Source organism: Puma concolor, chromosome B3, assembly GCF_028749965.1.
Source record: "Puma concolor isolate L17-30 chromosome B3, mPumCon1.1.hap2, whole genome shotgun sequence".
In the NCBI taxonomy this organism is placed as follows: Eukaryota; Metazoa; Chordata; class Mammalia; order Carnivora; family Felidae; genus Puma; species Puma concolor.
Genome location: NC_141672.1, coordinates 35,250,994 through 35,264,369, shown reverse-complemented (window position 1 = coordinate 35,264,369; position 13,376 = coordinate 35,250,994). Strand labels below are relative to the sequence as shown.

General features: G+C 35.6%; 1 protein-coding gene across 3 annotated transcripts in view; it reads left to right on the top strand.

The window, feature by feature from the left end:
• The window catches only part of PALS1 (protein associated with LIN7 1, MAGUK p55 family member), a 95,992-nt gene that overhangs the window by 36,920 nt on the left and 45,696 nt on the right, over positions 1-13,376 (top strand). For all 3 annotated transcript variants that reach the window (XM_086709494.1, XM_086709493.1, XM_086709495.1), the window contains exon 2: positions 333-862. In XM_086709494.1, coding sequence (XP_086565620.1) covers positions 496-862 — 367 coding nt within the window. In that variant the 5' untranslated portion in view covers positions 333-495. The remainder of the gene's footprint in view (positions 1-332; positions 863-13,376) is intronic.

Sequence of the window (13,376 nt, the reverse complement as noted above, 5' to 3'; positions counted from 1 at the left end):
ATACAGAGATGACTAAAACATCTTTATACCTTAAGCAACCTATTCTCTACTAGACTAGTACCTAAAACTTTCTTACTTTCCTGCTTTGCTAAACTTTGCAATACATGATTTTCCTCAGCTATAAAAAAAATGGTATGCTTCAAATTCCTGGGAGAGGATTTTTTTAAATATTTGATTTCCTCAGCATTATCTGTAAAATGAAAAGAAAGTAATATGTATAGCCAAATGTACACTTATGAGCTACTGTATTGTGCATAGATTGGAAGTGTGCTGTGTAAAATCTGTTTTTATATTGTAACTCTTACACTTTTTTCCCCCATTTTTCCCCTTAGATTTCCTTCATGGATACATTTCATAGCATTATTATGTGATGTGAGAAGTTTTTTGTTTTTTGTTTTTTTTGAAGTAACATGGATTTTATACTACAGAATCAAGAGATTGGCTTTATAGGAGAAGTTGATTTATAAAAAGTGGTACAGGTTTTTATAGATAACCATGACAACATCCCATATGAATGGGCATGTTACTGAGGAATCAGACAGCGAAGTAAAAAATGTTGATCTTGCATCACCAGAGGAACATCAGAAGCATCGAGAGATGGCTGTTGACTGCCCCGGAGATTTGGGCACCAGGATGATGCCAGTACGTCGAAGTGCACAATTGGAACGTATTCGGCAACAACAGGAAGACATGAGGCGTAGGCGAGAGGAAGAAGGGAAAAAACAAGAACTTGACCTTAATTCTTCCATGAGACTTAAGAAACTAGCCCAAATTCCTCCAAAGACTGGAATAGATAACCCTATATTTGATACAGAGGAAGGAATTGTCTTAGAAAGTCCTCATTATGCTGTGAAAATATTAGGTAAGTAAATACAGCAGAATTATGGAAAATGTTTTACTTTGTTTCTCTTGCCTTAACATAAATGTGTCCAGGAAGAAAGAGGGATTGTTTACTTTTAGTTACATAGAGCTAAAGCACATGGCTTAAACATTCAGTCACTGCAACATGGTTTTTAGATATAATCTTTGAATTAAAAATTTCTACATGTAGCCTAACATAGCCTTGAAACTCACCTTTTATTTCAAACTTTTATGTCAAAATTACTGAAAAGCAGTTTTCAGATTTTGGATTTCTTTTTTTCAACGTTTTTATTTATTTATTTTATTTTTGGGACAGAGAGAGACAGAGCATGAACGGGGGAGGGGCAGAGAGAGAGGGAGACACAGAATCGGAAACAGGCTCCAGGCTCCGAGCCATCAGCCCAGAACCTGACGCGGGGCTCGAACTCACGGACCGCGAGATCGTGACCTGGCTGAAGTCGGACGCTCAACCGACTGCGCCACCCAGGCGCCCCGTCAGATTTTGGATTTCTGATTTCCTTATAGTTTGTAAAATAGTAATAAAATTAACATCTGTAGCTTATAATCTATTTGATTTTCTTTAATGACTGTCAGTAAGAAGAACTGGAGCTGTTCATATGGCATCATACACATAAAACATGGCTCAGAATTTCCAAATTCCATTCTGTGAAAAAACCAAAAAACTAATGGTATGAGATATTAATAGAGGTAAACAAAACAGAATTCTGTGACCAAATAAATTTTGACAACAGTGGGTTAAATAAATTAAACCTCTTATTATAGGACTTTCTTTAGATCCTTTAGAGTACTAATAGGCATTCTGAATCTACAAGAGAGATTGACATCAGATGTATGTTTCCAAACTTAGAATATGTGATCATTGAACTTACTGCCCTCCCTTCCTGCACACCAATCCCATTATTTTTTATTAAATATTCTGGTAAGTATTCTCTATGATTCGGAGAATATTTACATTGAGAATATATTGAGAATATACATTTACATTGTATTACATTGTAATATATCCAGCCTAAGCCTGGATTGGTTTCTCCTTTTTTTGTTTAAATTTCTTTAAGATTAAAGTATTTGTCCATTTGCTTGAGGTAGATCAGGCATAATTGTCCATCTAATAGGTAATATTCATGTAATCTCAGTAAAGAAACAAATACATGTGGGGCGCCCGGGTGTCCTAGTCGGTTGAGCGTCCGACTTCGGCTCAGGTCATGATCTCACGGTTCTTGGGTTCAAGCCCCACGTTGGGCTCTGTGCTGATAGCTCGGAGCTTGGAACCTGGAGCCTGCTTCGGATTCTGTGTCTCCCTCTCTCTCGGACCCTCCCCTGCTTGTACTCTGTCTCTCTCAAAAATAAATAGATATTTAAAAAAATTTACAAAAAAAAAAAAATAAACCCACTGTTTCACATATTTTAAAGTAGTTCAAAATGTAGTACCAGGTATCTGTAATTCAGTTCTTGACTAGGAGAAAATATTTAACATTTTGAGAAGTAAGTAGTAAATTTAATGTTAATAGACTCAACACAAATGTGTTAATTCTAGGAAACATGAAAAGTTAGTGTAAATTATAGAGTTATTGCTATTTAGTTAAAGTTTCAGTTTTTGAATATATTAAATTTTAATTTTTCATTTTAAAATGAAGTGTAATAGCTTTGTACCAAACATTTTTTCCTGTGCATAATTTGCTAACTCATCAAACTACAACAGAAGTACTCCCTTAAAGTTTTATGTGTCTCCCTGCCAATATTTTGATTAATAAACACATGCCCGGAGGCACCTTCTCAGCCTTTTTCAGCCAGAAACAGCCACCTTGTTTTAAATGAGGGAAGGATGGGACAACCAGTTTATTTCTTTGAGAGGGAACCCTCAGTTTCCAGTGATACATCATCTTTTATCTGTGAGTAGAGAAAATACTATTTTAAGAATTGAACAACTAATTTATTTCTTTGAGAGGGAGCCCTCAGTTTCCAGTGATACATCATCATTTATCTGTGAGTAGAGAAAATACTATTTTAAGAATTGAAAACATGATTGGAAAAGTTGATAACTTAGTTGTCTGATAGTGGTTTTTAATGAAAGGATTTATAAATTAGACACTGTATAATAATAAAGTGCAGGGATGGAATTAATAGAAAATATTCCACAAGGATGAACTGAATTTTCTTGTTTAGAAGCAGTCAGAATCTTACTGAAAATTAGAAAATAGTGATGTGGGAATTTAATTTCAAATAAATGATCAATATTAATATTATAAATTATAAGAATTTTGATATATTAGGGAAGATTTCCTTAAGATTGAGATGAACTATTAAAACTTGCTACGAATAAAATCTGATTGTTCTCTTCATAAGCAAAACAAACTACTTTGTGAGAGAAATCCTGAGAAAATAACAGAAAGCAGGTTAGAGTAGAATGAAGTATAGTAGAATCATTTTCAGATACCTGTAATTTACAGGTGCCACTGGTTTTTTTTGTTTTTGTATTCACATAGAAGTAATTTTTGGCCAAGGTTGTAGACAAGTAAATACAGTAGAATATTTAGAGGGAATAAAGTCATCTATCACATATGAAGAGACCTTAGGAAAGGCACACCCACCCACCCAAACACACCCATGGTGAGCTATCTGTTTTGTGGTTAATAAGGAGACCCTTGAGATTTGTGAAGAGGGGCTAATTCACACCAAATGTTGTTAGTATGAAGATAAAAGATACGCCAAGGGGCAGAAAACTAAGGATGAATAAAATATTTCATTATATTAATAATAGCATGTTTCAGTTTTGATTAGTATCTGCATATTTTTGCCACGTGTCTGAATATTCAGCTATGAAGCCAATCGTATTCCTGTATTTGATGTTACAAAGTAAAATATCTCTTCTACATTTCTTTCTGATGTTATTTGGCTTCTGACTGACCATGGGATATACTAGAACTTTGTTAGATTGTGATAAGCTTTTTTAAAGATTGGCTTTTAGCAACATTTACTTAAAGCCAACAAACAAACTTCCAGTGCCAATAAACCTTGAGTTCAGCCTACTTCTGAGAAGCTAATTATTATTAAATTTTTGCTCAGCTGTGGTAGATATTACCAAGCTCTTTTAGCCATTCTTTGAGGAACTTTTTTTTTCTTTGAGTGACATGATTAGACTTATTGGTACTAGATTTAATGTTTAACATGTTGGGTCTATTTGAACCCAACACATTCTCATGTGTTCAGATTGCTAAAATTAGAGCTAATCTAACATAAAGAATAGAAAATTCATTAGGATATGTGGATAGACATGTAATGTTTGGTGGTTAAGTAAGCATCATTCTACTGAAGAATAATTGTTACCAGTCTTTGATACAATGCATCAAAAACTTCATTTTACCTATTAAGTGGCACCTGGGTGGCTCAGTTGTTAAGTGTCCGACTCTTGATTTCAGCTCAGGTCATGATCTCACAGTTTGTGAGATTGAGCCCTGTATCAGGCTCCACATTGACAGTGTGGAGCCTGCTTGGGATTCTCTACCTCTCTGCCCCTTTCCTGCCCCTATGTGCACACTCGTGCTCTCTCTCTCCCAAATAAATAAAACTTTTAAAAAATTAATAGATTTTAGCTTTTTCTCCTCTTACAAAGACTTGCATCATTATGTCATGATATGTTCACATCACTGAGTATTGGAAAGGGGTGTCTGGAGTAAGATGTAGAGTTTAATACTTATCTTCATTTAATTGCTGTTGACACTAGACAGGTTACTTTTCTGAGCCTCCACTACAGTTTCTGGATTTTCTTGAGGACCAAGTGAAAAAATGTAAATACATATGTGGCACACTGAAAGTTTGACTGAAATTTAACTTTGTCTTTTTAATTCAAGTTAGTTAGCATACAGTGTAGCATTGGTTTCAGGAGTAGAACCCAGTGATTCATCATTTACATATAGCACCCAGTGTTCATCTCAACAAGTACCCTCCTTAATGCCCATCACCCATTTAGCCCATCTCCCCATCCACCTCCCCTCCAGCAACCCTCAGTTTGTTCTCTGTATTTAAGAGTCTCTTTTGATTTGCCTCCCTAGAACTTAACTTGTGTAAGAATTAGAAGCCACCAGAGATCCTTTAACTTTCTAGTCTGTGAAATTAATTTGTTGATCTTAACTGGTAAATTTTCATTTTATTTTTTAAAATAACAAATTTATTAAGATACTCATATACCATAAAATTCACTCTTTTAAACTGTGTAATTCCTGAGTTTTTAGTGTATTCACAAAATTGTGCAACCATCACCACTGTATAACTTCAGAGTGTTTCCATAATCGCCAAAAAGAAACTGTACCCATTAGCGGTCACTCCCTAGTTTTCTCCCAACAGCCCTAATCTACTTTCTGTCTGTAAATTTGTTTATTCTGGAAATTTCCTATAAGTCATATAATATGTCGCCTTTTGTGACTAGCTTATTTTTACATAGCATAATATTTTCAGGATTCATCATGTTATAACACAAACTAGTACTTCATTCCTTTTTAATGGCTGAATAATAGTCCATTGTATGGATATATGCCACATTTTGTTTATCCATTCATCTGATGATGGAACGGGTTGTTTCCACCTTTTGGCTGTTGTGAATAGTGTTATGAATATTCCTGTACAAGTTTCTGTTTGAACACCTGTTTTTAATTCTTGGTATACACCTAGGAGTGGAATTGCTGGGTTATATGGTAATTCTGTGTTCAAGTTATTGAGGAACTGCCTTACCTTCCACAGTATCTGCACTGTTTTACATTCTTACCAGCAGTGTATTGAGGGTTCCAGTTTAAGCTACATCATTGCTTCTGTTTGTATTATGTGTCTTTTAATTCTAGCCATCCTATCAGTAATTTTTAAAGAACTGGAATAAAATAGAAAATATTAAAGTATATTTCACATGAGTATTTATAAATCTTATATTTCAAATAGGTATGAATATGCTGGGTTGAAATCAAATATGTATACTTTTTAATGGATTGGCAGCAAAGTTTGAGAAATACTATCCTAGTCAAACCCACCCATTTTATAGAAAGGCCCATAGACTTGAGATGGGTTGTCCAGTGACATATAATGCATCTAATAAGTGATCTAGCAGTAACTAGGACCCACGTATTCTCATCCCAGATCTGGGGCTTCAGTAACAGTTTTTCATTGTCTTACCATATTTAGGGGTAAGATTTTTGCTGTGCTCTCTTAACTATTTTTGGCCTATATACTTAACTGGTATTTGTTTTTAATTTGTAACCCAATTTGTTAATGAATATTGTTCAGGATCTTTCATGAGCTTCTGATTATTTTTTAATTTTTTTTAATGTTTACTTATTTTTGAGAGAGAGCAAGCGAGCAGGAGTCAGGGAGGGGCAGAGAGAGAGAGAGGGAGACACAGAATCTGAAGCAGGCTCCAGGCTCTGAGCTGTCTGCACAGAGCCCAATGCAGGTCTCAAACTCATGCACTGCGAGATATGACCTGAGCCAAAGTCAGACGCTTAACCTACTGAGCCACCCAGGCGCCCCTGATTATTTTTTAAAAAGTTAATTTTGACTGGGGCGCCTGGTGTCTTAGTTGGTTAAGTGTCAGACTTTGGTTCAGATCATGAACTTGCTGCTCGTGGGTTCGAGCCCTGTGTTGTCAGGCTCTGTGCTGACAGCTCAGAGCCTGGAGCCTGCTTCAGATTCTGTCTTCCTCTCTCTCTGCCCCTTCCCTGCTCGCGTGTGCTCTCTCTGTTTCTCTCTCTCAATAAATAAACATTTAAAGAAATTATTTTGGGGGCACCTGGGTGGCGCAGTTGGTTAAGTGTCCAACTTCAGCCAGGTCACGATCTCGCGGTCCCTGAGTTCGAGCCCCGCGTCAGGCTCTGGGCTGATGGCTCGGAGCCTGGAGCCTGTTTCCGATTCTGTGTCTCCCTCTCTCTCTGCCCCTCCCCCGTTCATGCTCTGTCTCTCTCTGTCCCAAAAATAAATAAAAAACGTTGAAAAAAAAATTTAAAGAAATTATTTTGACTTAGTTCACTGACAACCAGAATTCAAAGATCTGAATTTTGTATTCTTAAATTTGGAAAGAAAAAAGAAGTCTACCTCTATTTAAGCAAAGATTTCCTGAATGAATGTTCTAATTTTGATTCAGCGATAGATATACTGGAGCTGATACAGTTTCCTCCTACTCAGAAATATTAAGGTCTTCATCTGAATATTCAGTTTGTACAGTTTAGGAGAAAAGAAATCTTTAAAAGTTTCAGAAAAGAGTCAAAAAGTTGGTTGAAATCTAGAAATTTCTGAGGATAGGTTAAAAGAATATTATTTAAGCAATGACATGTAAGAATCTTAATGCTAGAATAGATCTCTAGAAACTGTGTTTTTATGTGGGGTAAATGATAGCATAAGTAAAAATAAGCAGAGGGGCGCCTGGGTGGCGCAGTCGGTTAAGCGCCCGACTTCAGCCAGGTCACGATCTCGCGGTCTGTGAGTTCGAGCCCCGCGTCAGGCTCTGGGCTGATGGCTCGGAGCCTGGAGCCTGTTTCCGATTCTGTGTCTCCCTCTCTCTCTGACCCTCCCCCGTTCATGCTGTGTCTCTCTCTGTCCCCAAAATAAATAAACGTTGAAAAAAAAAAAATTTAAAAAAAATAAGCAGAGCTAATCCAGGGTTATCACCATTACTTCAAAACTTCTCCAGAGATGGAGATTCCTTAGCTTCTTTGGGTAATTTTATTGTTTACCCTTAAAGCCGAAAAATTCTCCCATATGGCTGCCTAGAGTCTTGGTGTTCAAAGATAGAATTTCAGATAGAGCAACTCTGGGTGATTGTTTTCTGTTGCCTGTTTTAAATCTTCACTCTTTTACATTTTAGGCTACTAGCAGAGGGCTGAGGGGAAAGGAGAGGGTTCACGGGGTGAATTTGTGGATTTGTGTGTATGTTTGTATTTATCTGATTAATTTTATTCCAATGCCAAATGTAAGTAATTTTTCTTTTAGATAAATTAACATAAATTTTTGATTTATGTTAATCTTTTTTTTTTTTTTTAATTTTTTTTTTCAACGTTTATTTATTTTTGGGACAGAGAGACAGAGCATGAACGGGGGAGGGGCAGAGAGAGAGGGAGACACAGAATCGGAAACAGGCTCCAGGCTCTGAGCCATCAGCCCAGAGCCTGACGCGGGGCTCGAACTCACGGACCGCGAGATCATGACCTGGCTGAAGTCAGATGCTTAACCGACTGCGCCACCCAGGCGCCCCTGATTTATGTTAATCTTAACATAAATGATTGATTTAAGTGTTACAAGAAACATTAGAGAACATGATGGAAACTTAAAACAATTTCTACTAAACATCAAGTGAGAAGAAATAGATCTAACTGTGGGACAAAGAATTTAAGTTAGATAAAGAACTTTCTTGTAGGGAAGCTGTAGCAGACTAGAATTTATCATCAAATCCAGATTTCCTATACCTGCCTTTGCCTTCTCCTCTGCAGTATCCCCTTTTCTGTCCTCCCTCTATCCTGCCTTATTGTGGTTTTCTCTCTGCTACAGTATTCTCATCCTTGTCCACTCCCCACTCTGCACCGATGTCATTCTTTCTCACTAACCCTGTGATTCTCCATTTATCTATTTTTCTGTCCATGTGGCTTCTCCTTGTGTTTCCCCTTTGTCTCGCTGTTTATGGGAGTGGGGGAGGGAGTCTCTGTTCTCTGGATTCTGTTCTCTCTTTATTGTTTATCTTCATTGATAATTACAGAAGAGGGTACATATTTGACAAATGATTTAGTTGCATCCAATTGGATTTTTAAAATTCCTTCTGGAATTGTACAGAATGTTGAAGAACTTGGGCTTTTTATTTGCTTTAAGTAAACAGATACAGCTTCCATCAGACAATGGAACATTTCTTTAACTGTATAGAAAATTAACTGTTCTTGAATGATAATGTATTTGTAAAGTGCTTTTAAAGATGTACAATAGAGGAACAAAGGTTTTTTTTTAACCTACAATTAACTACTGTGACCTTTGAAATTAAGAATTTTTATATGAAGACTTAAAATGTGAATATGTGTCAAAGTGAGAATCCCTGAGTTGATGTTACGCACAATAATTTTTCATTAGATGTAATCTTTAATATCAAAGACCTTTGTCAAAATTCCATTGAGAATTTTCTAGTAAAGAACTGAGTAAAGACCGTGAACCCATTTCATTTATCATGATCCATATTTTAAGACTAAAGTTGTAGGTATTTGTTGCTTCCTATGTGATTTTAAAACTTAACTGGACAGAAACAGCATCATTTTTAATGTCTTTTAAATTGATAAACTTAAAACAAAAACCCACTGATTTCATCATTGGGTTCTATTACTTATTATTTTCTCTTAAATATTCATTTGTTTCAACTGTGTGTAGTTTTAGTCCATATCTTCTTGTCAATCTACATATATTTAATGAAGTTTAAAAACTCCCTGAGTGTCTGCTAATTTAAGCTGTTCTACTTGTTCACTGAACATTTTTAATGGAAACTTGGATTGGAAGGATAAGAGTACTTTGAGCAGCTTTCCTGCATAATATTATAAAAGTAGCATCTGTAGGGCAAGTAAAACACATGCATTATATGCATTATATGTATGAACATTCACAAAGAGTTAACTAGAGGAAATTCCTTCTAAAGATACATGGTAAGATAGCTAAAATGTATGAGCTCCTCTGATTACTGACCTATGTGCATTACATGCTGCTGTATTGGGCAAAAAGACATTTCAGGACAGTTTTTCCAAAACAGATAACCTAATCAAGCCCTAGAATCTAGGGAAAAAATTATCTTCTTTTATTTCTTTGGTGTGGTAGAAAAAGTACTGCCTTAGAAATTGAAGAAATGGGGGCTCCTGGTTTGGCTCAGGTCATGTTCTCGCAGTCTGTGAGTTCAAGCACCGTGTTGGGCTCTGTGCTTGACAGCTCAGAGCCTGAAGCCTACTTTGGTTTCTGTGTCTCTGTCTCTCTCTGCCCCTTGCGCTCTCTCTCCCTCTCTCTCTCTCCAAAATAAACATTAAAAAATTTTTTTTTTTAAGTTGAAGAAATGGATTCTTTATCTGGGTGCCATTTTTTACTGTATGGCTTTATATCCTCCAGAGATTTGATCTGAATTATATATGTCTCTAGTTGGGGGTTTGGGGGTTGTTTTTTTAAATTGGGAAATATTTCTGAGGGTTTTTATGAGAATTAAATAAAATAATGTATATGTACATAATTTGATATTCTGTATCTTACTATTCACTAATGGCAATGACTAATATGGGCCGAATACATATTTGTAGGTTTTCAAAAAATGGTTAACGATGTTTAATTTTAAAAGCTGAGCTTAAGTGCAGGTGATCTCAATTCAGTCTGGCAACATTCATAATGTATTAAGTCTAGAGATAGTTCCTAAGAAAAGATAATTTCAATGAAGACAGTTTTTACTAAACAAAAATGTGACTAGGACTTCAAAGAGGTGAGTGACGTTGTAAAGAATGAAAAATAACAAGTTTAAATTGGTCTTGATGTTAGCCTAATAATCTTGAACCTTAGGCCTAGTTAAGTTTTTTAATATTTCTAGCATTGGTAAGATCCTTAGGTTCTCCCACAACATATTACTTAATGTAGGTAGCTACTAGGTCTTTTAGCCTGTTTGGGACTCTGTTGTATTATGCTTTATAGTTTTCCTCTTCCTGTAGACCTTACCTTGGTCCCTGACCTTCTGAGTGAAAGACATTTCCAGTTTGACTGAGAAGTGTTATTTTTCTCTTGGATTTTAAACTCTCCTAGGTGGTCTTTGTGGCTTTAGAACTCAATATGCACAAATTGGCCAGATTTCATCTTTCTCTGAACCTGCATTCCTTATGCTATCCATTTTGGACTAACCACAAAATTTCCTATTTCCACAAAATTTCCTATCTGAGCGGTGTCTCAACTGTTAACTGCTCTCCTGAAATAAGGTCATTGATTTTAAGTTGCATCTCTCATTAAGCCATTCCTAGTTTGAGGTACTCTACCTTACTTTCTCTTTTTCTTTCTTTATGGCATATGACTACAGTATCTTATTTTATACTTACAGTATTCTAAATAAGAATTATATGCTGTGTTTACAATAGAAGCAAGAAGAGGGCAACAAAAGAAACCAGTTGCCAATGCAGCAATAGAATAACTATAAAAAACAGACACAAAACTCAATATAGCAATCAAGGTCATTTAGTATAGAAGAAAATAGGTTTGACTACCTTAGTACTCAGTATATCATGTCTTAAAATATTATAGTAACTGAGGTTAATAAAGCCTTTAAGTCTGTGGTTCTTAACCAGAAGGGTACATTATAATAAACTTAATACATATGTATTTATATTTATACTTCGTATATCATTAAAAAAGACACAGATTCTGATTGTGTTTGAGGTAGAACTCAGGACAAAAATTTATACATTCTTTTAGTAATTCTCGTAAATATCCTCAATTAAAATTACTGTTTTGTTAAAGCAAGAAAAGATAGTTACATTCAGTAAGTTCTGCATAAGACTTAAGATACTTATATAATCAGTGTCATTCCAGTCATTAAGGGAAAAAACCTCTAATAGAAAAATAGGCAAAAGAGAAGCAGAAAAAAGATGAAAGAAGAAATACAAATGGCTGTTAACCTTGTGAAAATATATTCAATCTCACTACTAGGCTAAGAAATATATTTTTTCCTAACCAGGTCACCAACAATGAAAAAATTAATCCTTATAATTTGGTCATTTGTAGGAATGAGCACTCAAGTTAATTGCTGGTAGGAGTATTAGTAACAGTCTGGAGGACAATTTGTCAATATGTATCAAAGTTTTAAATGTTGTTTTCTGATCAGTAATTTTATTTTACGAATTCTAAAGAAATTGGAAAATATCAGATTGCAAAACATTTACTCTGTGACCTATACAGTTAGATCAGGATTTTTTTTGTAATTTTTATTTATTTTTGAGAGAGAGACAGTGTGTGAGTGGGAGAGGGGCAGAGAGAAAGGAAGACACAGAATCCGAAGCAGGCTCCAGGCTCGGAGCTGTCAGCACACAGTTCTGAGCCATGAGATCATGAGCCGTGAGATCATGATGCTTAACCAACTGACCCACCCAGGTGCCCCAGATTTAAAAGAAAAAAAAAAAATCTGAAAGGCAGTATAACAAATTAACACCAGTAATTCTAGCTGGAAGATACAACAATAGAGTTTTGTTTGTTTGTTTTTTACAATGTCAGTATTGTTTATGGGTGACTTTGGTACACAAAAGAGATTAATGCAAAAGTTCCTTTGCCTTTAAAAGTTTAAATACCTTGGGGTTGAAAAGACAATAGATGGTTATCTTTTGGGCTGAATAAAGTTGTGTATTGATTTCAGGGAGCAGTGCGATCTGAAGCCCTTGATTTTTCTCATTGCCCCAACAACCAGTCGGAGCTCTTAATTACTAAAATTTTAAAACAGGAATTTCATTATCCACCCAGTGAAATCTAAGATAGTCTCCCAAGTATCTTAACTACTTTGTTGGTTTTGTAATTCTTTTTCCTTTTTAATTAAATGTTTTCCTGTTTTGCTCTAAAGATAGTTTAAGCCTATTGAATTCTTTATGCTCTTAGAAATTCTTTATTTGCTTAGTAATTCCATGGTGACCTCTTTGAATTTGGTTGAATCTGATAGTCCATAACCTTTTTCTGTACCCCCCAGCTTTATTGAAGTATATTTGACGAGTAAAATTGTATTTATCCAAAGTGTATAATGTGATAATTTGATGTATACATGGTTAATTAACACATCCATCACCTCAGTTACTGTGTGTAGTATGAGAATGCTTAAGATCTACTCAGCAAATTTCAAGTACACAATACAGTATTATTGACATAGTCATCATATAGATCCTCAGAACTTATTCACCTTAAAACCAAGTTTGTGCTCTGACCAACATCTCCCAGTTCCCTTTACCTGTATTCTTTCTGTCTACTGTTAAAGATACCATCTTAAAGGGGCACATGAGTAGCTCATTTGGTTAAGTGTCCAACTTCAGCTCAGGTCATGATCTCACAACTCATGGTTTTGAGCCCCACATCGGGCTCTGTGTGGACAGCTCAAAGCCTAGAGCCTGCTTCAGATTCTAGGTCTCCTTCTCTCTCTGCCCTTCCCCTTCTCGAGCTCTGTACCTCTCTCAAAAATAAATGCACATGAAAAAAAAAAAAGATGCCATCTTAGCTATGGTTAAATTCTAGCTGTTTATTAAGTTTTATTTAGCTCTGAGTCACAGCTTCTTAGCCTATCTGATTGACAGTTTTGACTCTCCAGTTTTATCCCCCCATTATTTGCTGCTTTAGATTATTTGCTATTTTAGATTACTAAAGAGCATATCTGTTTATTTTATAAGGACTAAACCTGTTTTGATTGGGGGGAAAAGATAAGGAACCTCAGGAATCAGCTGAAGAACTATTTGAATCTATGAAAAAACTTAACTGTTAAGTAGTAGGTTATAAGATACGTG